Source organism: Gopherus flavomarginatus, chromosome 17 (genome assembly GCF_025201925.1).
Source record: "Gopherus flavomarginatus isolate rGopFla2 chromosome 17, rGopFla2.mat.asm, whole genome shotgun sequence".
NCBI lineage: Eukaryota > Metazoa > Chordata > Testudines > Testudinidae > Gopherus > Gopherus flavomarginatus.
In genome coordinates, this window is record NC_066633.1 from 24,187,965 (window position 1) to 24,211,170 (window position 23,206).

Below are 23,206 nucleotides of genomic sequence, written 5' to 3' on the forward strand. Positions count from 1 at the left end.
CCATCAATAACACACACACACATTGGAAGCAGCCTCCAGACAAGAAAAGCCTCCCAAACCCAGACTTTTCATCATGCATTGCTCACATTCCATTCTCTTTCCTAGAACTGATGTGAACTTAAAGCCAGCAAGTGAGTTCTGGCTTCAAAGTTAGCACATTGTAAGGACTCGACTTCCAGCCCCCCACCATGAACCCAGGAACCCACTAGCTGGCATGGCCCCATCCACACGGACAGGCTGGCTCTGACCGGCTGAGGGCCCAAACCAGAGCTTTGGATTTCTCATTAGACAGGAACAGGCAGAGAATCACAGGCTGCTCCACCTCTGGCTCAGGAGGCCTCCTCCTCCATTGAGCTTAGAGTGGAATGGCTCATAAAGGCTTCACTAACCTCTCCTTCCTATGCCAGCCTCCCCCAGCCCTTTTCTTGTACAGCTTTTACACCTGCTGTTCCCTCTGTTCCATGGAGCTGAAAATACAAAAGCCCCTAGATGGTTTTCACACTACTCCACCACCTCCCTGCACTTTGGGTCCCGGTGCTAAGAACAGTGGTAAGTTGAACTCACAGCCAGAATGAGACTCCCCACCTGTTTGATTCTCCCACACTAAGACTTCAGGCCGTGTCCCAGAGAGAGGTGTACCGCAAGTGCATTAACACCCTGGCACTGTTAGAGCTTTGTGAGTTATCATGGATATCCTAGAACAGGATCTTACACAGCATGAGTTGGATCCCCACACAGCAGAGGCTCTTGCAAAAGCTTTGTAAATGCTGTAATAGCTTTGCATTTGTGTCCTGTCAGATGATGCAATCAGAGGAAAGTAAGAATAAGAGAAAACCCAGCTATTTTGTACGTATCATGAATTTCTGGCTAGTCTCTTTCCCACAGAGACTTTAAATGGTTTATTATTTGAGAAAATATTTACTAACCTTGTGTTTCGGGGACTGTGTGACTAATTTTGTAACATAGCAGCTTGGTGCTGTGCAAACATTCCCTCGCAGAGACGGTATGTGCGCATGGCGAAGTCAATATTTGTGTAAAATATTTAATGAAGGTGTGAAATCTCATGTCTCCGGGAATATTCTGATCTGCACAGCTCAAGAGGAGCATGTGGTAGGACCACAGCAGAGATGATGTCATCATTTATACTCTGATACCATCTCTCTTTCCCTTGTAGCGTGAACGTCCTCTGTGGGAACCTGCTGCTAGACTATTTCAATTGCTAAGAAAAGAGAAGTGGCTGCATTTAGGTCCAGAGCTCCATGGACTGCAAAGCACTTCACCATAGTGGATTAGGATTCTTATTCCCATTTTGCAGGTGGGAAGACTGAGGTAAAGAGGGCTTCACCTACCCATCCAAATACACTGAGAGTGACAGAGCTGGCACATGCAGTGAGGTTACTGACATGTTAAGTTCTGATGTTGGTTTCCTGCCGTGGTACATGCCCAGAGTTTGTGGTTCTCTCGCAGGCATGGTCTCCACCTGCCCATTGTTTGGAGGTTTACACTGCATGCAAAGAAAGGTCATGTGCTGCCTGTAGAATACTGTCCCCACTTAGGGGCAGCCTCCTGCAGGCCTAGATTTCAGTGTCTCCTAAGCATTGCTGCTCTGTGCCCCTGGTGATGAGGTGGGGCCAGGCTATCATCTGTCTCCTTTGGCAGAGGCTAGCGGCTGCAGGACCGATAACCTTATGCACTCCATGCGTCCCCAAGTGCAAGGCCTGCCATTGCACCAATCTCTGCATGCATAAGTGCTGCTCTGCACTCAGCAACACAGCCTAGAGCTCTCCAGCTTTGTTCTAAATGTTCAGGGCCAGATCATCTTCCTTGTCCAAGTAAATGCACGGGGTGACTGATGGGGGAGAGAATACCTCTTTCCTTGGCTGCAGTGTGGTGGTAGAGCCACCAGCAGCTTCTTGTGAGACCAGAGGACTGCAATAGTCTTAACTGAGGCTCTGTACCCCTGCAGGAATCTGGCTGCTGTGATAATCTGGCTGGTGGACATGCCTCCTACAGCCTGGCTCATATCCAAAACACCTCCCCATGCTCTCATGGCTTAAGTCCCATGGAGCACATTTTCACTGCAGATGGAGTTGTGGAAACCACTGCATGGATTCTGTGCATACTGCCTCCCTGCACAGCATAACCACACCAATTCTACTATCTTTTATATCCTACGTGCTAGAGGGAATGGGCAGGATGTGCCCCTCAGGGAGCGACACCACCAGTATCATGCAACTTCTGGATTCTTTAAACTTAGTGCTCCCACCTAAGATCTGGCTACTAGATGTTTTGCGGTTGATTGCCTATGTCTGAATACCTCATGTACACTGCCTGAAATAAGGAGGTAAAATATACTCTGAGACCCGAGTCAGGAAGGAGAAGCAAGATTCAAGAAAGAAGTAAGAAGAGGAGGATTGCCAAACTAAGCAGCTCCTCAGCAGTGTGTTCTCAGATACCTGCACATGGATTCTTCAGAAGGGTGTGGTGGATTTAACTCTATACTATGGACTTAACCGAACAGCTACTGGAGCTCAGACTTTCATTTGCAGTCGGTCATTTATCCAAATGCAAACTCTCTCCTGCAGGCTGGGATTTCCCTGCATGAACTCAGCTGTCCAATTCACTCAGACGGGGTTGTGTTTCTAAGAGGTAAGGTACAGAGCTTTTCTCCTGAGGGCACTTTAAGCCGCCTTTGTGCCTCCCAGATCCAAGCTGCTCTGGGGGTCAGAGAGGTCACTGGCATAATTCAGACATTTCTGAAGTCAGTATAATCCACAATATTTACCTCTCCTGGACCCTGAGTTTCTGAAGTTCATTGGCCACTCCATAAGGCAGGGTCTTCTCAGATAAGCTATAGCGGAGAGCCCACCTGGCTGCTGTGTTCAGATCACAGTAGCTGACTAGCAGTTGAATCAGCTGCTCTTGTAGCCATCGATTCTCCCCAACTGTGTTCTGCAAGGAAGCAAGAGTAACAGAAGCTGTTGGTGCAGGTTCCATTTTCAGCACGACTGCACATTTCCAAGGACAGGGTGCCCAAAGCGAGGAACTCTAGGGCTCAGGACGGGAACTGGCAGCCTGAATTGACTCCCTGCTGCTTGGCAGAGGAGGGAGCAAGAAATGAGCATGTGCATGTCTTTCTCACTTTAGAAGTAACATTGTTTGAGCCCAGACTGCTATGTCTTACTGTTCCGGCCTACTCGTCTCCCATGCAGATGGATTGCTCTTGGGGAGCATGTGACCAGGGCACTCCAGCTCACCTGAAGACCATGGGCAGAGCAAAGAGAGGACACGTGCCAGCAGTATACTGAAGGACAATGCAATTCAGACTGGGTGATGACCAGCATGTCTGGTTCATCTCCCATACTGACAAAATAAAGCAGAGTCAGATTAACAGCTGGCCAGCCAGAGAGCAAAGGTCTCCAGCGTCCGTTAGCTGTTTGAAACAGGATTGGATTAAGGCAGTTTGGACCGAGGCACACCATGACACAGAGCCCACAGTGGCCTCACCATGACACTACCCCACTGGCAAAAGCATTAGCGGGGAAGGGGGGCTTTCCTCCCTTCCCAGGGAGGAATAGCAGGATGGGGCTCTTACCCCCACCTCGAAGCATCTGTGCTCTTCCTACAACACACAGAGGTATCAGCAAGGCCTCTTCCAGAGCAAAGGGCCTTGGGGTTAAATAGAGATGAATGGGACAATTCACCCCTCCCAGAGCTATTATCTCAGGCTGTCTGCAAACTCCGGCAAATGTCACTGCATCAGCTCCAAGTCTTCAAGCTTTTCTTCACAACCACCAGATCTAGAAACTCATGTAACCAATGAAAATGGTGACTCTGTTGTAATCGCACGACTTCAGGAGCTGAGACCCTTAGCAGGGGCCTATTGAGCCAATGCCTTATCCAACCCTGCTCATAAACCTCCATAATCTGCTTGGGATAACTGCTAAGCTAAACATACCAGCTGTATTTTAAAAATCCCTTTAACATTTCATTACAGTGACTCACAGCCAAAGATGGACTATGAACTGCTTGTCTGTCACATAATGAATCCCAGTTTTGCATGCAGTAAATTCATTACTGAATTAAATGGGCATTGGCAAGGAACCGCCTATCTTCATAAATACTGGGAAGTTTATGGGTCCCTTTCTGCTCTCCATGAACCACAGTCAAGGTGATTACTTTGTTGTATATTAGGTGGTGTGCTCAATTTTGCCATTATTTGGAACTTGTATATTGTTTCCTAACACAACTGGGTGCAACATCCCCAGTGTGCCAGCTGTAACTGGGTTCCCCCAGAGTTGCTATCTAAGCAATAGCTTCCACATGCCAGATGATTAAAAGGGTCAACTTCGTACTAAAGCACATGTAAGCAATGCATTGCCAAGGGAATCCTGCTGCTGACAGGCAGCACCTCTTGATATTCAGAACAAGACTGGGCATATAGAACAAAAAGAGAACAGTTCAAGTTAGGACCACTGTGTCACGTTGCACTCACTCTGCAGGAGCCACAGCCTTCCTGAGGATGTGGCATTTGGCTTCTAGCATCAGTGCCACAGAGACAACGAGGAGTCCGGTGGCACCTTAAAGCCTAACAGATTTATTTGGGCATAAGCTTTCGTGGGTAAAAAAACCACGTCTTCAGATGCATGGAGTGAAAATTACAGATACAGGCATAGATATTCTGGCACATGAAGAGAAGGGAGTTACCTTACAAGTGGAGAACCAGTGTTGACAAGGCCAATTCAGTCAGGGTGGATGTGGTCCACTCCCAATAACTGATGAGGAGGTGTCAATACCAAGAGAGGGAAAACTGCTTTTGTGGAGAGCCAGCCATGCCCAAGATTATCTGGCTATTTGGACTCTCTCCTCAGACCCTAAGCTACCAGCATTCCCAGCTATCTTCAACACACCACTGACTTCCTGAGGAAACTACAATCCATTGGTGATCTTCCTGAAAACACCATCCTGGCCACCATGAATGTAGAAGCTCTTTACACCAGCATTCCACATGAGGATGGACTACAAGCTGTCAGGAACAGTATCCCTGACGATGCCACAGCACACCTGGTGGCTGAGCTTTGTGACTTTGTCCTCACTCACAACTATTTCACATTTGGGGACAACTTATACCTTTCATGTCAGCGGCACTGCTACGAGTACCCACATGGCCCAACAACAGTATGCCAACATTTTTATGGCTGACTTAGAACAACACTTCCTCAGCTCTCCTCCCCTAGTGCCCCTACTACACTTGTGCTACATTGATGACATCTTCATCATCTGGACCCACGGGAAGAAGGTCCTTGAAGAATTCCACCAGGATTTCAATAATTTCCACCCCACCATCAACCTCAGCCTGGACCAGTACACACAAGAGATGCACTTGCTGGACACTGCAGTGCAAATAAGTGATAGTCACATAAACACCACCCTATACCAGAAACCTACTGACCGCTATACCTACCTACATGCCTCCAGCCTTCATCCAGACCACATCACACGATCCATTGTCTACAGCCAGGCTCTAAGATACAACCGTATTTGCTCCAATCCCTCAGACAGAGCCCACGTCCAGACTACAGCCTAAAATCGATGTGCTTAAAATCGATTTTATAAAGCAGGTTTTATAAAATCGATTTTGTGCATCCACACTAGAGGTACTTACATCGATGTTGAGCGTCCATTTTCCCTGGCGTCCATCTTTTGCTTGAGCGTTGCACTCTGGGTACCTATCCCACAGTTCCTGCACGGGTCCCTGCCCTTTGGAATTATGGGTTACTAGCCCAGTGCATGATGGGATCAAAGTCCCCATCCTGGGTGGTTCTGGGTCCCCCCCCTTCCTGTAAACGGCACACAGTCAGTTCGCGCTGGGTGGTTCGGGGAACGCGAGAGCAAACCGCGGCAAAGCTGGTCTCCTTTCCCGGTTTGCTCTCGCGTTCCCCGAGCAAGCAGGTCTCCTTCCCTGCGGTTTGCTGGGTGGTCCGGGGAACGCGAGAGCAAACCGCGGCGAAGCTGGTCTCCTTCCCCGGTTTGCTCTACGTTCCCCGAACAAGCAGGTCTCCTTCCCCGGTTTGCTCTCGCGTTCCCCGAACCCCGAGCAAGCAGGTCTCTTTCCCTGCTGTTTGCAGGGGGGTCCGGGGAACGCGAGAGCAAACTGCGGCGAAGCTGGTCTCCTTCCCCGGTTTGCTCTGCGTTCCCCGAACCCCGAGCAAGCAGGTCTCCTTCCCTGCGGTTTGCAGGGGGGTTCGGGGAACGCGAGAGCAAACCGCGGCGAAGCTGGTCTCCTTCCCCGGTTTGCTCTGCGTTCCCCGAACAAGCAGGTCTCCTTCTCTGCGGTTTGCTGGGTGGTTCGGGGAACGCGAGAGCAAACCGCGGCGAAGCTGGTCTCCTTCCCCGGTTTGCTCTGCGTTCCCCGAACAAGCAGGTCTCCTTCCCTGCGGTTTGCAGGGGGGTTCGGGGAACGCGAGAGCAAACCGCGGCGAAGCTGGTCTCCTTCCCCGGTTTGCTCTGCGTTCCCCGAACAAGCAGGTCTCCTTCCCTGCGGTTTGCTGGGTGGTTCGGGGAACGCGAGAGCAAACCGCGGCGAAGCTGGTCTCCTTTCCCGGTTTGCTCTCGCGTTCCCCGAACAAGCAGGTCTCCTTCCCTGCAGTTTGCTGGGTGGTCCGGGGAACGCGAGAGCAAACCACGCTGTGCAAGCAGGAAATGGAATTTCAAAGTTCCCGGGGCTTTTCCTGTTTACCTGGCCAGCAGAAGAGTACCTTTACCTGTGTAGAGCGGCCACTAGAGCACTGTGGGATACGTCCCGAAGGCCATTAACTTCGATGTCTGTCCACACTATCATAAAATCGATTTTAAGAAATCGATTTTGGAGTTACTCCTCTCGTTTAGATGGAGTTCCAAAATCGATTTTAGGGACCCTTAAAATCGATTTTATGCACTCTGTAGTGTGGACGGTTACAGCTTTAAATCGATTTAGAGCTCTTAAAATCGATTTAAAGCTCTAGTCTGGACCTGCCCAGAGACAAACACCTACAGGATCTCTATCAAGTGTTGTTAAAACTACAATACCCACCTGGTGAAGTGAAGAAACAGATTGACAGAGCCAGAAGGGTACCCAGAAGTCACCCACTACAGGACAGGCCCAACAAAGAAAGTAACAGAACGCCATTAGCCGTCACATACAGTCCCCAGCTAAAACCTCTCCAGCGCATCATCAGGGATCTACAACCTATCCTGAATGACGATCCCTCACTCTCACAGACCTTGGGAGGCAGGCCAGTCCTCACTTATAGACAGCCCCCTAACCTGAAGCAAATACTCACTAGCAACTACACACCACACAACAAAAACACTAGCCCAGGAACCAATCCCTCCAACAAACCCTGTTGCAACTCTGTCCGCATATCTATTCATGGGACACCACCACAGGACCTAACCACATCAGCCACACCATCAGGGGCTCATTCACCTGCACATCTACTAATGTGATATATGCCATCATGTGCCAGCAATGCCCCTCTGCCATGTACATTGGCCAAACCGGACAGTCTCTACGCAAAAGAATAAATGGACACGGATCAGACATCAGGAATGGTAATATACAAAAACCAGTAGGAGAACACTTCAATCTCCCTGGACATTCAGTAACAGATTTAAAAGTAGTCATCCTTCAACAACAAAACTTCAAAAACAGACTTCACAGGGAAACTGCAGAGCTACACTTCATTTGCAAACTTCACACCATTAATTTGGGCTTGAATAGGGACTGGGAGTGGCTGGCTCACTACAAAAGCAATTTTCCCGCTCTTGGTATTGACACCTCCTCATCAATTACTGGGAGTGGACCACACCCACCCTGACTGGATTGGCCTTGTCCACACTGGTTTGCCACTTGTAAGGTAACTCCCTTCTCTTCATGTGCCAGTATATCTATGCCTGAATCTGTAATTTTCACTCCATGCATTTGAAGAAGAGGGTTTTTATCCATGAAAGCTTATGCTTAAATAAATCTGTTAGAGTCTTTGAGGTGCCACTGGACTCCTCACTGTTTTTGTGGATACAGACTAACACAGTTACCCCTCTGATACTTGGTACCACAGAGAGAACATCAGCAGAATGGCATCCTTATTATGGTGACACTACATGCCTCTCTTCATAACTGCAGACATGGTGGTTCTACCAACGAACAAAAATACTGTACAAATGGCCATATCCTACAGACCTGGTCAAAGTTTTCCAGCATGGCTCTGTCAGTTAGAAGTGTGAAAAGAACACTCACCAACCAAAATAGCTAAACCAGCAAAAGCCCTAGTGTTTTCAAAAAGTGTTTTGCCAATATAGCTTACTTTGTTTGGGGAACTGGTAAAGCTATATCAGCAAAACAACTGTTTGGCCAATATACGCTGCACCTCCACTATAAGGGTTTGTTGGAATACCAGCATACCCTATACCAGCAAACCCTTTCTAGTGTAGACAAGGCCACAGGAGCTAAATGTACAGACATGAATTTAAGGAAGTTCCATGTTCCTTCTGCACATACACATAGATCCCTGCCCAGTAGCCCGGCTGCACCTAAACTGTATTTACACGATTAGAATTCATTCTGAGGGATTCTCTGCATCTTGCTTTTTCACCCAGGACATGTGCAAACAAAGTCTGAACCTGTGGAATGCTGCTGGGGACAACGGGCCTCATTCTTGAGATTCTTTTAGCAAGGAAAAGGTAAGAAGTTGTCTTCAAAACAGACACTCCTGCTTCAGATCAGGAAATAAATCTGCTGATGGCCCAAAGTCAGGAAAGGAAAAAGGAAAATACAGAGATGCAAAGGAGGTAGTGATTGGGAAAAAAGAAGAGGAGGAATCATGTTTGCAGGTGGCAAACATGAGTTAGGACAGATAGCTGCATGAAGCCAACCGCACTGCAAGTATCACTGGCTAAACTCCAATGCTGCATTTCCACAGCTCTGCCAAATGGTGAAGCATTTTTTTTTGCTCATGACGGCATCATTATTTTCAACCCTCTTGCTAAGGTGAAGGGGAGACATCCAGGAGGAGACAGAAGTGAAACAGGTGTAACGGGATGGGAGAAGCAGATGGGGAGATTAGCAGGCAAGGAAAGTCAGTGTCTATCCTGGGGGAAAAGGAGGAGAGGGTATTAGAGGGAAGAGTGATGGAGGAGGAGGAGGTGGGAGATCACAGCAGGCTTTGCAGTCATCTCTTTGGAATGGACTAGATACCTCCTGAGGTCCCTTCCAACCCTGAGATTCCATGATTCCATGTCTGCAGATTTCTGTACAAAAGGAGGAGGGCAAGATCTTGGGGAGGGGAAAAATAGGTAATGGGGATCATAGGAGCTGTAATCCTCATGGCTGGAGAAGCAGTACTGCTTGGCAAGGGATGGGCTTACCATGATCGGAAGGGAGAGAATAATCCCCCAGTGATCATGCACATGGGAAAAAAATCTGAATAAAACTGGAAAAAGCAGCAATGAACCTGACAAGACTGGCCTTCACATGGGCCAGTTCCAGCACCCATTGAAGTAATGGGAGTCTTTCCATGGACCAGCATGGCTATTGGATCTGGCTCCTTTTCACTACACAGAAGACCAATCCTGTCATAAAGCGATTATTTCTGTGGCCTCATACCCATGACTTTTTTTGACTGAGGTATTTGTAATAACTCATTTCCCCCTCCACACCCTTCCTTACTAAGCATGCCAGTCTGGATGCTTTGTCCATCTCCTATCTCTGTACCTTCTTCTATGGCACCTTATGCAATGTGGCCCTGCTTCAGGAAAGCACTGAAGTATGTTTTTCAGTGCTTTCTTGAATTAGAACCTGAATCTCTTCCCTGTCCCAGTGTGCCAAGCCACTTTCTTATCCTCATTCAAAGTCCCTCCTGAACACTCACTTCTTTTGCAATGAATTAATAACACAGTAAGAATACAACGTCAGTCCTTCCTCTGGGTTTCACAGCCTCTGTCCTGTCATCTCTCTGTCCGTTGTTCACAATGTAACTCTTTGGACCAGGGACTGCCATTACTTTGCACATAGTCAGTACTTAATAGATAAATATTATTGTTTCAGTGATCTACATCTGGGAGGGATGAGGGTTTTTTTTGAATGGTAACAGAATTAATCTTTTAGACACAAGAGTGGCTCTTGAGAGAAGTTAAATTTCCTCCGAGATATTACATTTTGAATCTGCATGAAATGGAAAGTAGTTTTGGTCAACAGAAAAAAATGCATTTGCTGCAAAGCTAACTATTCTATAGAGGGAAAAGGCTTGCAAATGAAAGACTTTGCAGGAGGCTATAATGGGGGTGTTTTGTCCCCAGAATGGCATGTGAACTGATGGAGATGGGAACATACCTCCTGGATGACATTTGCCATTACACAAATATTTTGGTTTCTGTAAATGAAAACTTTTGAAGGGAAACAAGGTATTTTCCCATGGGTCTATTAGCAAACCAGACTACAATGGGTCTGTTCTGATTAATGTCACCAACGACCTGCTGCACTGTTCCTCCGAGCAAGAGAAAATTATACATCAGCAAGGCAGGTTTACTTCCCTTTCAGATTCCTAGACATATCATGCTACCCTTAATCCACAGCCACACACAAAAATTCCCTACACCACCATCATGAATGACATACTTGGAAAATCTCACTGTCACAAATGAGGCAAAAAAGTGTTCCACAGTACAGCAGGAATTGATGACTTCATTGTATGGCAAAGTCATTTCAGAAACAATTGCAAGAATAATCTAGTTGCAGCACTGCCCCTCCGAATGATCCCAGGAGGTAAACTGAAGAAGCATCCAGTATCATTCATTCTGGATAGTCTCCCTAACCTTCACAATTCTGCCTTGGGGAGCGATGGGAAGGGAGCAAGAATACTGGCTGCAGCATTTTCTCTCTGCAAGACATTTGCTGCTGAGGGCAGCCTTCACACAGGGCTAGAGGATGAGTGTTGGGACATACTTTACTGCTGGAAATAGGAACAGCAGCATGCATCTCCCAGCTCATAACCAGAATTCCACATATTCAAAGCACTTTGTAATAAAACTGAGGAATCCTCATAACCCCTCTGTGAGGCAGGTCCATCATCATTAGTATCATTATTTCTCAAAGAGGGAAATGAAGGTGGACGGGAAAGTCATTTGCCCAAAGCCTCTCAGAGAGCCATCAGCAAAGCCACAATCAGAATTTGGGAGCATCTACTTCCCCAGTCTGTGCCTGTTAGGCCTCAGCTGGAGGACTGTGTCCAATTTTGGTCACCAATGGACAGAAAGGATGTAGGGAAACTGGAAAGCATTCAGAGGTGAACGACAAAGATGATCAAAGGGATGGAACACAAGCCATACAAGCAAAGGCTGAAGGAACTGGGTAAGTTTAGTTTGGAGAAGAGGAAATTAAGGGAGAACAGGACAGCGGTCTTCAAATAATTGAAAGGCTGCCAGAAAAAAGATGGAGAAAAGTTTTTCTCTCTTGCCATAGAAGACAGGACAAAAGGCAATAGGTTCAAACTACAGCATAGCAGATTTAGATGAAATCTCAGGAAAAACTTCCTACCTGTCAGAACAGTAGGACAATGGAACAGCCCCTAGGGAGGCTGTGGAAGCTCCTTCACTGGAAGCTCATTCAAAAGGCAAGGGGTTAGACTAGATTACCCTTGTGGCCCCTTCTAACCCTATGATTCCTCTAGACTACACCGCCTCCCTAACCTGTACTCTCCTCCAGACCAGGCCCCTCAAACAGCTGATCACACCCTTAGGGGACACGTGAGATGGTTCATTAGCCAGTCCTCCAGTGTCACCAGAATAGTCAGCAAAAATTTGCACGCCTGCTTGTGTGTGAGGGAATAAGGTTCCCAACACCACCTCCCTCCCCAGTGTCAGCACACTACTCAGGAGAGGGTAGGAGTTACCTCTACAAGAGAAAAAGTGCTTATGAAAGACTAACAGACTGCTCCATTGTTAAATGAATCAGATTTCAAAGGGAGGAGTATTGTGTTGCACTCATAATGTGCTGATTCAAACCCCTAAAATATGGGCCGGTGCAGGAACTCTCTTTACCATGACACTGTACAGAAGGACAGTGACACAGGTAACATTGTGAAGCGCCTTCAGAAACAACTGCACAAACATCACCCCTAAAATAATTGGATTTTGGTTTGTATCTTGAGATCTGAGGTGCCTTCACTAGGAAAATGTGACTTTTTTGTCACATTAGAAGTTCTTGAAGGATTAATATCAGAACATGGGACTCCATCCAGAAAACACTCTGATCACATATCTAAGTAGAATAAACTGTTACTACAAGAACCACCTCCAGGAAGTACATCTGATGTAGTAATACACAGCAATGTGCTGCAATAACAGCCTTACCAACTATCAAACAGTCGTGCTGCTGGACAGTAGTGAGAATGAATGTGAGCAGAGAAATGACCCACTGTTTTCTTCTGTTCTACACGAGTCTGACAGGGATTGATTGGGATGTGTAGATATCTTCTAGATTGAGAACAAACAGGAATGAAGACAGAGTGAAATATGCATGCTTAGCCTCTATGGAACTGACATCACTGGAATCAGAGCACTCTTACTGACTAACTGACAGATGAGCTGACACCTCTTTTCTCAGCAAGCAGACATTCCTACCTTCCTGGTCAGAAACAGTTGCAATGATGGCTGTTGCTAGTACTAAACAGATAATGTGAGCAAGATCCTCATCTTGTGTAAACTGCCATAGCCCCACAGACTTCATAAAATGGCATTGCCTTCAGTGGAGCTTCTCCGATTTACAGCCGTTGAGAGGCTGGACCAAGTTACTGGGCTCAATACCAAGGTGACTGAATGAATTTAATGACCTGTGTTAGACAGGCCACACTAGACTAGATGATCTAATGATCCCATCTGGCCTTAAACTCTATGACTCAATCTGTGAAGAGAGTTACTCTACACAACACCCAAAGGAGAGGTTTGAAAACCAGCCTTGAAAACAATTAATCTGCTGTAACTGTTCAGCTGCGTAAGATAAATGAGTAACATTGGAAAACATTTCTGCTAATGGTGCCATTCAGTGTTTCTGCCACCCACTTCAGGAGGTGCTGTAATAATATTATTAAGTACCAGAAGAACACAGAATGAAAAAAACCAGTTACCTTTTCTGTAACTGGCGTTCTTCGAGATGTGTTGCTCATGTCTATTCCACAGTAGGTGTCCGCGCTCCCCACGTGCACTGGTGATGGAAGTTCTTCCCCTAGCAGTACCTGTAGGGGGGGAGTGGCGTTTGCCTGGCACGGTATAAGGGGAGCTGCACACTCCCCCCACCCTCAGTTCCTTCTTGCCAGACATCTCTGACAGAGGGGGAAGGAGGGTGGGATGTAGAATACACCTGAGCAACACATCTCAAAGAACACCAGTTATGGAAAAGGTAACTGTTTTTTCTTCTTCGAGTGATTGCTCATGTGTATTCCACAATTGGTGATTCCAAGCTATATCTGTTGGAGGTGAGTAGGAGTTCACAAGTTCCCAGGATGGAGGACAGCTCTGTCGAACCCAGCATCATCCCCAGTTTGGGAGATGATCACATAGTGCGAGGTGAACGTGTGAACTGACAACTACACGGTGGCTCTACAAATGTCCTGGATGGGGACATGGGCCACAAAGGCCGCAGACGAGGCCTGTACCTGGGTCGAGTCTGCCCTCACAATGGGTGGCGGGGGAATGCTCGCCAGCTCATAACAGGAGCGGATGCACGAAGTGATCCAACTGGAAAGCTGCTGAGTGGAAAACAGCTGGCCTCTTGCGCACTCAGCAGAGGCGACAAACAGTTGCGATGACTTTCTGAACGGCTTAGTCTGCTCGATGTAGAAAGCTAGAGAAAGCTGCACGTCGAGTGTATGGAGGTAGCGTTTCTCACTGGATGCATGAGGCTTGGGGCAGAGGACTGGTAGAAAAATGTCATGACCCATGTGGTAGGCAGAGACCACCTTCGGGAGGAACGCGGGGTGTGGGCAGAGCTGGACCTTGTCCTATGAAAGACCGTGTACGGCAGTTCGGAGATCAGGGCCCTGAGCTCCAAGACGTGCCTGGCCAACGTGATAGCAACCAGGAAGGCCACCTTCCACGAGAGATGAGACCAGGAGCACGTGGCCAGTGGTTCAAACGGGGGCCCCATGAGACGAGCCAACACCAGGTTTAGGTCCCACTGTGGAAACGGGGGTCTAGAATACGAGAAAGGATGGTCTAGACCCTTAAGGAACCAGCCAGTCATAGCATGGGAAAACACTGTGTGTCCTTGTACCGGTGGATGGAAGGCCGATACGGCCGCGAGGTGCACCTTGACGGATGAGGGCACCAGGCCCTGGGCCTTCAGGTGGAGGAGGTAATCAAGAATAAGATGGATTGGGGTGGTCACTGGGGAGACACTCTGGTCTGCCGCCCACCTAGAAGACCAGGACCGCTTCACCAAATAAGCATGGTGAGTGGAGTGCCGTCTACTTTCGAGGAGGATGTGCTGAACCTGCTGTGAGCATGTCCTTTCCTCTCCACCTAACCACTGAGCAGCCATGCCATAAGCTGAAAAGCCACTAGGCTGGGATGGAGGAGGCATCCCTGGTCCTGTGAGAGCAGGTCTGGGCATAGTGGCAACGGCCATGGCAGAGCTACTGCCAGGCCCATGAGGGTCCTGTACCAATACTGCCTGGGCTACGTCGGGGCAATCAGGAGGACCCGGGCCTTGTCCGACTTTATCTTCTCCAGGACCCTGCTGATTATAGAGAACAGGGGGAAGGTGTAGAGAAGCTGGCCTGACCAGTACAGGAGAAAGGCATCGGAGATAGCACCCCTCCTCAGGCCCCCCCTGGAGCAGAACCGGGTGCATTGCTAGTTCTGCATAGTTGCGAATAGGTCCACCTGTTAAGTTCTGCACCTTCAGAAGAGCCAGTGGGCCACTTCCAGGTGGAGGGACTACTTGTGTTGCAAGGATAAGTCCTGCTGAAGCGATCTGCCCTCTCACTGACTGAGGGCTTTGAGGAAGAGGGCAGAGGAGTAGGCCCCGCCTTGCCTGTTAATATAGAACATTGAGGCCATCTTGTCAGTGAAGACCCTGATTACCTTGCCCTCCAGGTGCGAGCAAAAGGCCATACATGCCAGCCTCACTGCTCTGAGCTCCTTGACGTTTATGTGTAGGGTCAGATCCTGAGCTGACTACAGGCCTTGGGTCTGAAAGCTCCTCACATGGGCCCCCCAACCCAGCTCCGATGCATCAGACACCAGTCCCAGCAACAGGGCCTTGTCCCTGAACAGGACCCTTTGGAGCATGTTGTTTGCGGTGGACCACCATCGCAGGGAGGTAATCACAGCATCTGGCACAGTGAGGGCCTTGTCCATCCTGTCTGTGGCTTGGGAGAAATTCGAGGCCAGCCAGAGCTGGAGGGGCCTCATCCTGAGTCTGGCGTGACGGACCACATACATGCACACCAGCGTAGGACCTCAAGAGCTGCAGGTAAACCCTGGCTGTTGCACCAGGAACTCTGTGACCTTTCAGGGTCTCGAATCTGTCTTGTGGGAGGGAGGCGCTGGCCGACACTGCATCCAGGAGCGCCCGGATAAACTTTATGCGTTGGTCCAGGACTAATGTGGACTTGGTGTTGTTTACCAACAGGCCCAGGGCAGTGCACGTGGACAGGAGGAGCACCACAGGATCCCTCACCTGTGACCAGGATGTGCCCTTGACAAGCCAGTCGTCCAGATTGGGAAATATCTGTACCCCCGGCCATCTGAGGTAGGCTGCTACCACCGACATGCATTTTGTAAACACTCTGGGAGCAGTGGACAACCCAAATGGGAGGATCGTAAATTGGTAGTGATTCTGTCCCACCACAAAACAGAGGAAGCGCCTGTGCCCCTGGAATATGTGGATGTGGAAGTACGCGTCCTGTAGATCAAGGGCAGCGTACCAGTCCCCGGGATCCAGGGACAGGGTGATGGAGGCCAGGGAGACCATGCGGAACTTGAGCTTCCCCATGTGCTGGTTCAGACCCCACAGGTCCAGTATGGGCCTGAGACCCCCTTTTGCCTTCAGGCTAAGGAAATAACAGGAGTAGTGCCCCTTGCCCATGAACTCCTCGGGCACCACCTCTATCGCTCCTAGTCGTAGAAGCCGCTCTATCTCCTCTTCGAGCAGAGCTTCGTGCGAGGGTCCCCCAGGAGGGATGGGGTAGGGGGTGGTTGGGTGGGGAGGAGGTAAACTGGAGGGTGTAACCCCGGGAGATGGTGTTGAAGACCCATCGGTCTGAAGTGAGCTCAGACCATTCCAGAAGAAAAGCACACAACCGGTTGGAGAAGGGAAGCTGTATTGGGGTTGGATCCCTGATGAGAACTGGGGGGTTGCCCTTGAGTGTCCTGTCAAAATAGCCTTTTCTCCGCCTGCTTGCCCTTGGAGGGTCCAGGCTGGGGAGCAGGCCGACACTGCCTCTGAGGGCATCTCTTATAGTCCCGTTGCTTCTTATGGGCGACCTCGTACTTTGGGAGGGTGGCCAGGGTTGGAGTCTGCTGCGGCTTGACCTTAGGTAATGCCGGAGCCGGGACATAGAGACCCAGGGTCTGGAGGGTCATGCAGGAGTCCTTCATGCCATGCAGCCTTGTAACTGTTTCCTCTGCGAACAGAGCTTTCCCATCAAACGGGAGATCCTGCATGGAAGACCGCACCTCGCTGGAGAGCCCAGAGAGCAGGAGCCATGACGCATGTCTCATAGACACCGTGGTAGCCACTGAACGTGCGGCTGTGTCCGTAGCATCCGAGGCAGCCTGCAGGGAAGCCCGAGCTGCCGCTGCCCCTTCCTCCACCAGTGCCCTGAACTCCTTCTTATCGTGCTTCTGGAGGGAGACCTCAAATTTAGGCAGGGAGCCCCACAGATTAAATTCATACCGACCCAAGAGGGCCTGATGGTTTGCCACTCATAACTGGAAGCTCAAAGACGAATAAATTTTTCTTCCGAAAGAGTCCAGCCTCCGAGAGTCTTTGTTCTTTCGGGTCGGGGCTGGCTGACCCTGTCGTTCCCTGTGGTTGACCGACTCGACCACCAGGGAGTTGGGCGCCGGGTGAGTATATAGGTACTCATGCCCTTTAGTGGGTACAAAGTACTTACGTTCTGCCTTTTTTGATATGGGGGCCAACGAGGCCGGTGTTTGCCGCATGGGATTTGAAATTTTAGCCACCCCTTCATGGAGCAGCAAGGCTACCCTACTCGGTGCCGAAGGGGACAACACATTGAACAGGGAGCCCGAGGCTCCTCCATCTGCTCTGCCTGGAGGTGGAGGCTTGCTGCCACCCGCTTTAGGAGCTATTGGTGGGCCCTGAAGCCCTCCTGCGGGATGGAGGGAGGTGGGGCCGTAATTGCCTCCTCTGGGTGTGGCAACAAGGCCAGTGTGGTGCTTTGGGTTTCGACCGGCACCGGAGCAGCACCCGAGAGTCTGGCCCGTTGAAGGACGGTTACGAATGGAGACCGGACTAGCGTTGGATCCACTGCTGTCTCTCGACTGGGAGGAGCAGCAGTGCTGGGATCTGCGACAGTCACGGGACCGCGATCTCGACGTGGAGGACTGGTGCCAATGGTAATAGCTGCTCTGCAAATGGCCTCAACAGGCAGATCCACAATGGTGAGGTGCCAGCAATCGACACCCGGGGCTGCAGTGCCTTTGCGGAGTGGACCGATGATGATGTCTGCCATGGTTCTGTCGATATCTGCTCTCTGTGAGAACGGGTGCTGCAAGTCCCAGCCGGCCGGCCGGAACCAAGCCCGAGAGTGTGCTCAGCATCGAGAGCAATCCACCTGGACTCTGCCCCGAGCGGACACTGGGCAGTGATCAGCATCGGGAATGTTTCCTCGACCGAGACAGGTAGCCGGGGGTGACTGCGGAGTTCCCAACAGAGGCTTGCCTCTGGAGCGTGGGGCCGACATCGGCGGCGCTCCAGGCACTGGCATGGACATGACGTCCCAGGCTGCCTGGAGGGCTTCAAGCGTGAACGGTATCTGGACATCTGGAGAGGCCTGTTCCGAAGGGGCCGGGCTATTCCACTTTATGTGAGTCGGAGGTGTAGGGCCCGGTGGGGATCGAGGACTGCCCGACATGGGTCTAGATTCTGTCCCAGATTTCTGTCAGTGCCGCTGCAAAGAGGGAGTCTTCTTGGCCCTCTTGGCATGCCTCATGGACGGGGAGCAGTGCCAACTGGTCAATGGCACCAGCGGATCGTCGCATACCGCATACCAGTACTGGTTCGGAGCAGTGTGCCAGGGTCAGGGTCAGCACCAACTCCATCAGAATAGCTTGGAGCCTAATGTCCCTTTCTCTCTTGGTCCGAGGCTTAAACAATTTGCAAATCTTGTATCTCTCGCTGATATGGGTTTCTCCCAAGCAGCGCAAACAATCTGTGTGTGCGTCGCTTCTTGGCACAGAACGCTGACAAGAACTCACAACTTAAATCACAGGGCTCGGGGCATGCCCCGGCCCAGGCTCACTGACTAACTAAACTACGCTAACTAACTACAGGTACTAGACTAACAAACGGTTCAGAGGACAAGCTACAGCAAAGCTGGAGCAGAGCAGTTCTGACACACATTCACTGGAGGCAAGCAGGAACTGAGGGTGGGGGGAGCACGCAGCTCCTGTTACACCGTGCCAGGCAGGTGCCACTCCAGGAGTCACGGGGGGTGCTCCCCCTACGGGTACTGCTAGGGGGAAAACCTCCAGCATTGGTGCATGTGGTGAGCACACACACCTACTGTGGAATACACATGAGCAATCACTCGAAGAAGAATCCAGATAATTTGTTTGTGTAGGTTAGTGATCTGAGGTTGTTTTGATTTTTTGCATTTTCCATAGGACCACTCCCCACACACACACACTCAAACCCACATGTTCATACGCTCTTTATTACTGGATCCTCTAAATATTTATGAGCTTTCCATGGACATTATGCTCCAAATGTTTAATAGTTACCTACCTTTTTTGCAGGTAAAATTACTCTTGCAAAGAACCGTGCCAGCATATTTTGCACATGCAGTTAATTATGCACACAAACCCTGGCATTTCAATGCTAAAGATCTGATTTTTGCTCACAGTTCACAGCACCCATAGCAAAAGGAGGCTATACTGAGGTCCAGTTGAAAATAAGACCCCATAATTATATTCTTGGATCCACTGTACTTACCCTGCACTGAGCCTGCAGGGGTTAACCATACCCTGTGGGCTAAGGAGGCCACGCCCCCTTGCCCTTGGTGGGCATGCTCCAACTAGAGGCAGACTATAAAAGAGTAGCCCAGTTCTGTCTGGGCTGACTGGGGAGGAGAGTGGATGTGTGTTGCATGCTCCTGCCCAGAAGCTGTTGGAGCCCCAAGCCAGAGACCTGCCATACCATGACTCCACCTGTCCGCTAAGGCCCATGTAGGGAGGGTCTGAATTCTCACCTGCCGAGCACCCCAAGGAGATGGAGGACCTGCAGTCTATGTGGCCGAGAGACAGGGTAGGAAGTAGCCTAGGGGAACCACACATTCTGTTCCTGGTACCACAGCCAGACTAGTCAGCGTCTTTCAGTGGGATCTCTGCCAACCCAGTGGTGGGCCCACTTGCCACTGACAGGGCTTTGGAATGGGAGCTGGTGGAGTAGGGAGAGCCCAAGTCTCCCTACCCCTGGCCACCAGCTTCAGCACTGGTTGGCAGCTTGCTCTCCTTTGCAAGCAAGGCCCGAGTTTGTTGCTGAGTTGCCCCAGCCAGGAGGCTGTGGGACCCTAACTGGTGACGGCTGCCTCCCCAGCCCTATTGACTCTGGACACTAGGCCACAGTGCCCTGCACAGGAGGATAGCCACCTCAGTGCCCACCTGACACCTTGTGATGGGGTGTACTTACCTTGTGACAGACCCAAATATAATTGTGTAGGAAAGAACTTTGGTACCAAAAATACTGTATAAGGAAGCTTAAAGGAGGCTTAGAGGGGTGCATGGATAGGCACTGGGTAAGCAGAGTCCAGGAGTTATTGCTTGGTTAAAACCAGGTTGGCAGGCTGCATTCCCTCAGGTGTCAGGCTTGTGCCTTCACCTCTCTCAGAGTACAGTCCCATGCTTCTCCCACCCGCAGACTGGGTCTCAGGATACAGAACCCTGTGTACCAACTGAGAGTTCTCAGCTGGTCCACTTGGGTTCTGCACCTGCAAATCTGTCCTTTGGGAGCTGTGACCAGTGGCGAATATATTTACATAAACAGCCTTGTTTTGTATTGAACAGTGTTGTTTAAATGTAACAGTAGGGTAGGGTGATCAGAGAGCAAATGTGAAAAATCGGGATGGGAGTGGGGGATAATAGGAGTCTATATAAGAAAAAGACCCAAAAATCGGGACTGTCCCTATAAAATCGGGACATCTGGTCACCCTACAGTAGGGACACAGCACAGAGGAAAAAAGGTTCTTAAAATAACAAAACATCTGCACACACATCTCTCTGTGGAAGGCTTACCACCCCCTGAAAGCCAAGACAAGTTGTAACTGACTCAGACCCTCCCTCTAGGTCTGCATCCCTCGATTCCTCACAAACTCCCTGACCACTGCCCCCAGCTCCAGATAGCGAGAGACTTTTAACTGTTTCCAGTCCTTCTGATCGGTGTATTCCCAGCCTTGGCAAAACTGATGTGTATCTTTGTCTGGGGCCCGGGATTCTCATCCTCACAGCCAATAGCTCAGGTAGATGACCTGTTTACCAGGAACTGTTTTATCTGGAGCCATTGTGTTACCTTCCTGCCTGTCTCCTAACAGCCCTACTATTAAATGAAGCCAACATATGCAAACAGTAAATTAACCCAATACAGTCACACAGGAAATATTCCCACAACCCAGTCCCAAATAGTATTCATAAATAATATACCATCACCAAGCATCCTTCACAACCTCATCCGTCCCTTCAAACAGGCTGGAAATCCCACTGTACTTACTCTGGGGTCCCTCCCAACAGTCTCTATGGGTCTCCCCTCTCAGGGGAACCCCCAACCCTCTATCCCCACCTTGCCTCAGTCTGGGCTACTGCCAGTTGTCACCAAGCCCACGCTCCCTGTGGCAGACTGCAGTGTAAAAGCCACACATCATAGGCAAGGTTGTTCAGACCTGCTGCCTTCCTCTGCCTCCCAATACCTCTGTGGGCCTTGGACCAGGCCCTGCAGCCTGGGTAGTTGCCAATCTGGAGCTCCCCTGCTCCTCTGGCCTTCCCCAGCCCTGTTTCACCCAGTACCCTCTAGCACTCAGGCAGTTAGGTCCATCTCCCTCCTCAGGTAGGAGGAGACTGTTTGCGCCTGGCCCATTGCCCTCTTATAAGGGCCAGCTGGGCCCTTATTAAGCCAGCTACAGCTGTGGCTGCTTTCCCAAACAGCCCAGCTTTCAGAGCTGCAGCCCTCTCCAGGGCTGCTTTTACCACTGCAGCCCTCTTTCAGGGCTGATTTCAAGCCCTTCAGGGCAGGAGCGGGTGACCACCCCGCTACACACCTGATGTGCTGAAACTACGTCTGAGCCCGTCTTCCCTGCCAGCCTGGGACTCCAGAACCCTGTCTTGTGGAGCCAGACATGCAAGCCTGCTGCAACACAGACCAGGGTCTGAACCATGCCCTCAAAGCTGCAGACTTTAACCAAAAACTGCTCGGCAAGTCACCTATCTCCAGCACCCAGACACCCAGTTCCCAATGGGATCCAAAACCCAAATAAATCCATTTTACTCTGTATAAAGCTTATGCAGGGTAAACTCATAAACTGTCTGCCCGCTATAGCACCGATAGAGCGATATGCACAGCTGTTTGCTCCCCCAGGTATTAATTACTGACTCTGGGCTTACTAATAAAGAAAAGTGATTTTATTTAGTATAAAAAGTAGGATTTAAGTGGTTTCAAGTAATAACAGACAGAGCAAAGTAAGTTACCAAGCAAAATAAAACAAAATATGCAAGTCTAAGCCTAATACATTTAAGAAACTGAACACAGGTAAATCTCACCCTCAGAGATGTACCAATAAGCTTCTTTCACAGACTAGACTCCTCCTTAGTCTGGGCCCAATCCTTTCTCCGGATACAGTCCTTTATAGCTCCAGCTCAGGTGGTAACTCGGGGATTTCTCATGTCTGTCAGCCCCCTTTGTTCTGTTCCACCCCCCTTTTTTATCTTTGGCACAAGGCAGGAATCCTTTGCCTCTCTCTGGGTTCCCACCCTTCCTTCTAAATGGAAAAGCATCAGGTTTAAGATGGATTCCAGTACCAGGTGTCATGGTCACATGTCCTGTGAGACCCCATGATTTCATTCTTCCCAGCCTGACTCACAGGAACGCAGGAAGGGTTCAAAGTAAACAGAGCCATTTACAACCAATTGTCCTAGTCAATGGGAGACATCAAGAGTCTAATCCGCCATTAATGGCCCACATCTTGCATAATTACTATAGGACCTCAGAGTAATACTTCATATCTCTAGTTTCAGATACAAGAATGATACATCCATACAAATAGGATGAACACACTCAGTAGATTATAGGTTTCGCAATGATACTTTACAAGAGACCTTTTGCATAAAGCCTATTCCAGTTACATTGTATTCACACTCATAAGCATATTTCCATAAACATATGGAGTGCAGCGTCACAACAGTCTCCCACAGTATTCCTGCCAGCAAGTTAAAGAAGTATGGATTGAATGAATGGACTATAAGGTGGAAAGAAAGCTGGATAGATGGTTGGGCTCAATGGGTAGTGATCAACAGCTTGATGTCTAGTTGGCAGCCAGTATCAAGCTGAGTGCCCCAGGAGTTGGTCCTGGGACTAGTTTTGTTCAACATATTCATTAATGATCTGGATGTTGGGATGGATTGCACCCTCAGCAAGTTTGCGGATTTCACTGAGCTGAGGGCAGAGGTAGATACACTGGAGGGTAGGGATAGGGTCCAGAGTGACCTAGACAAATGGGAGGATTGGGCCAAAAGAAATCTGATGATATTCAACAAGGTCAAGTGCACAGTCCTGCACTTAGGACAGAAGAATCCCATGCACTGCTACAGGTGGAGGGCCAAATGGCTACGCGGTACTTCTGCAGAAAAGGACCTGAGGATTACAGTGGACGAGAAGTGGATAGGAATCAACAGTGTGCCCTCGTTGCCAAGAAGGCTAACGGCATATTGGGCTGCATTA

At 49.6% G+C, this 23,206-nt stretch overlaps 1 protein-coding gene across 7 annotated transcripts in view; it reads right to left on the bottom strand.

The window, feature by feature from the left end:
• The window catches only part of EXD3 (exonuclease 3'-5' domain containing 3), a 588,712-nt gene that overhangs the window by 339,237 nt on the left and 226,269 nt on the right, over nt 1–23,206 (bottom strand). For all 7 annotated transcript variants that reach the window (XM_050926488.1, XM_050926485.1, XM_050926483.1 and 4 more), the window contains one exon: nt 2,786–2,952. In XM_050926488.1, coding sequence (XP_050782445.1) covers nt 2,786–2,952 — 167 coding nt within the window. The remainder of the gene's footprint in view (nt 1–2,785; nt 2,953–23,206) is intronic.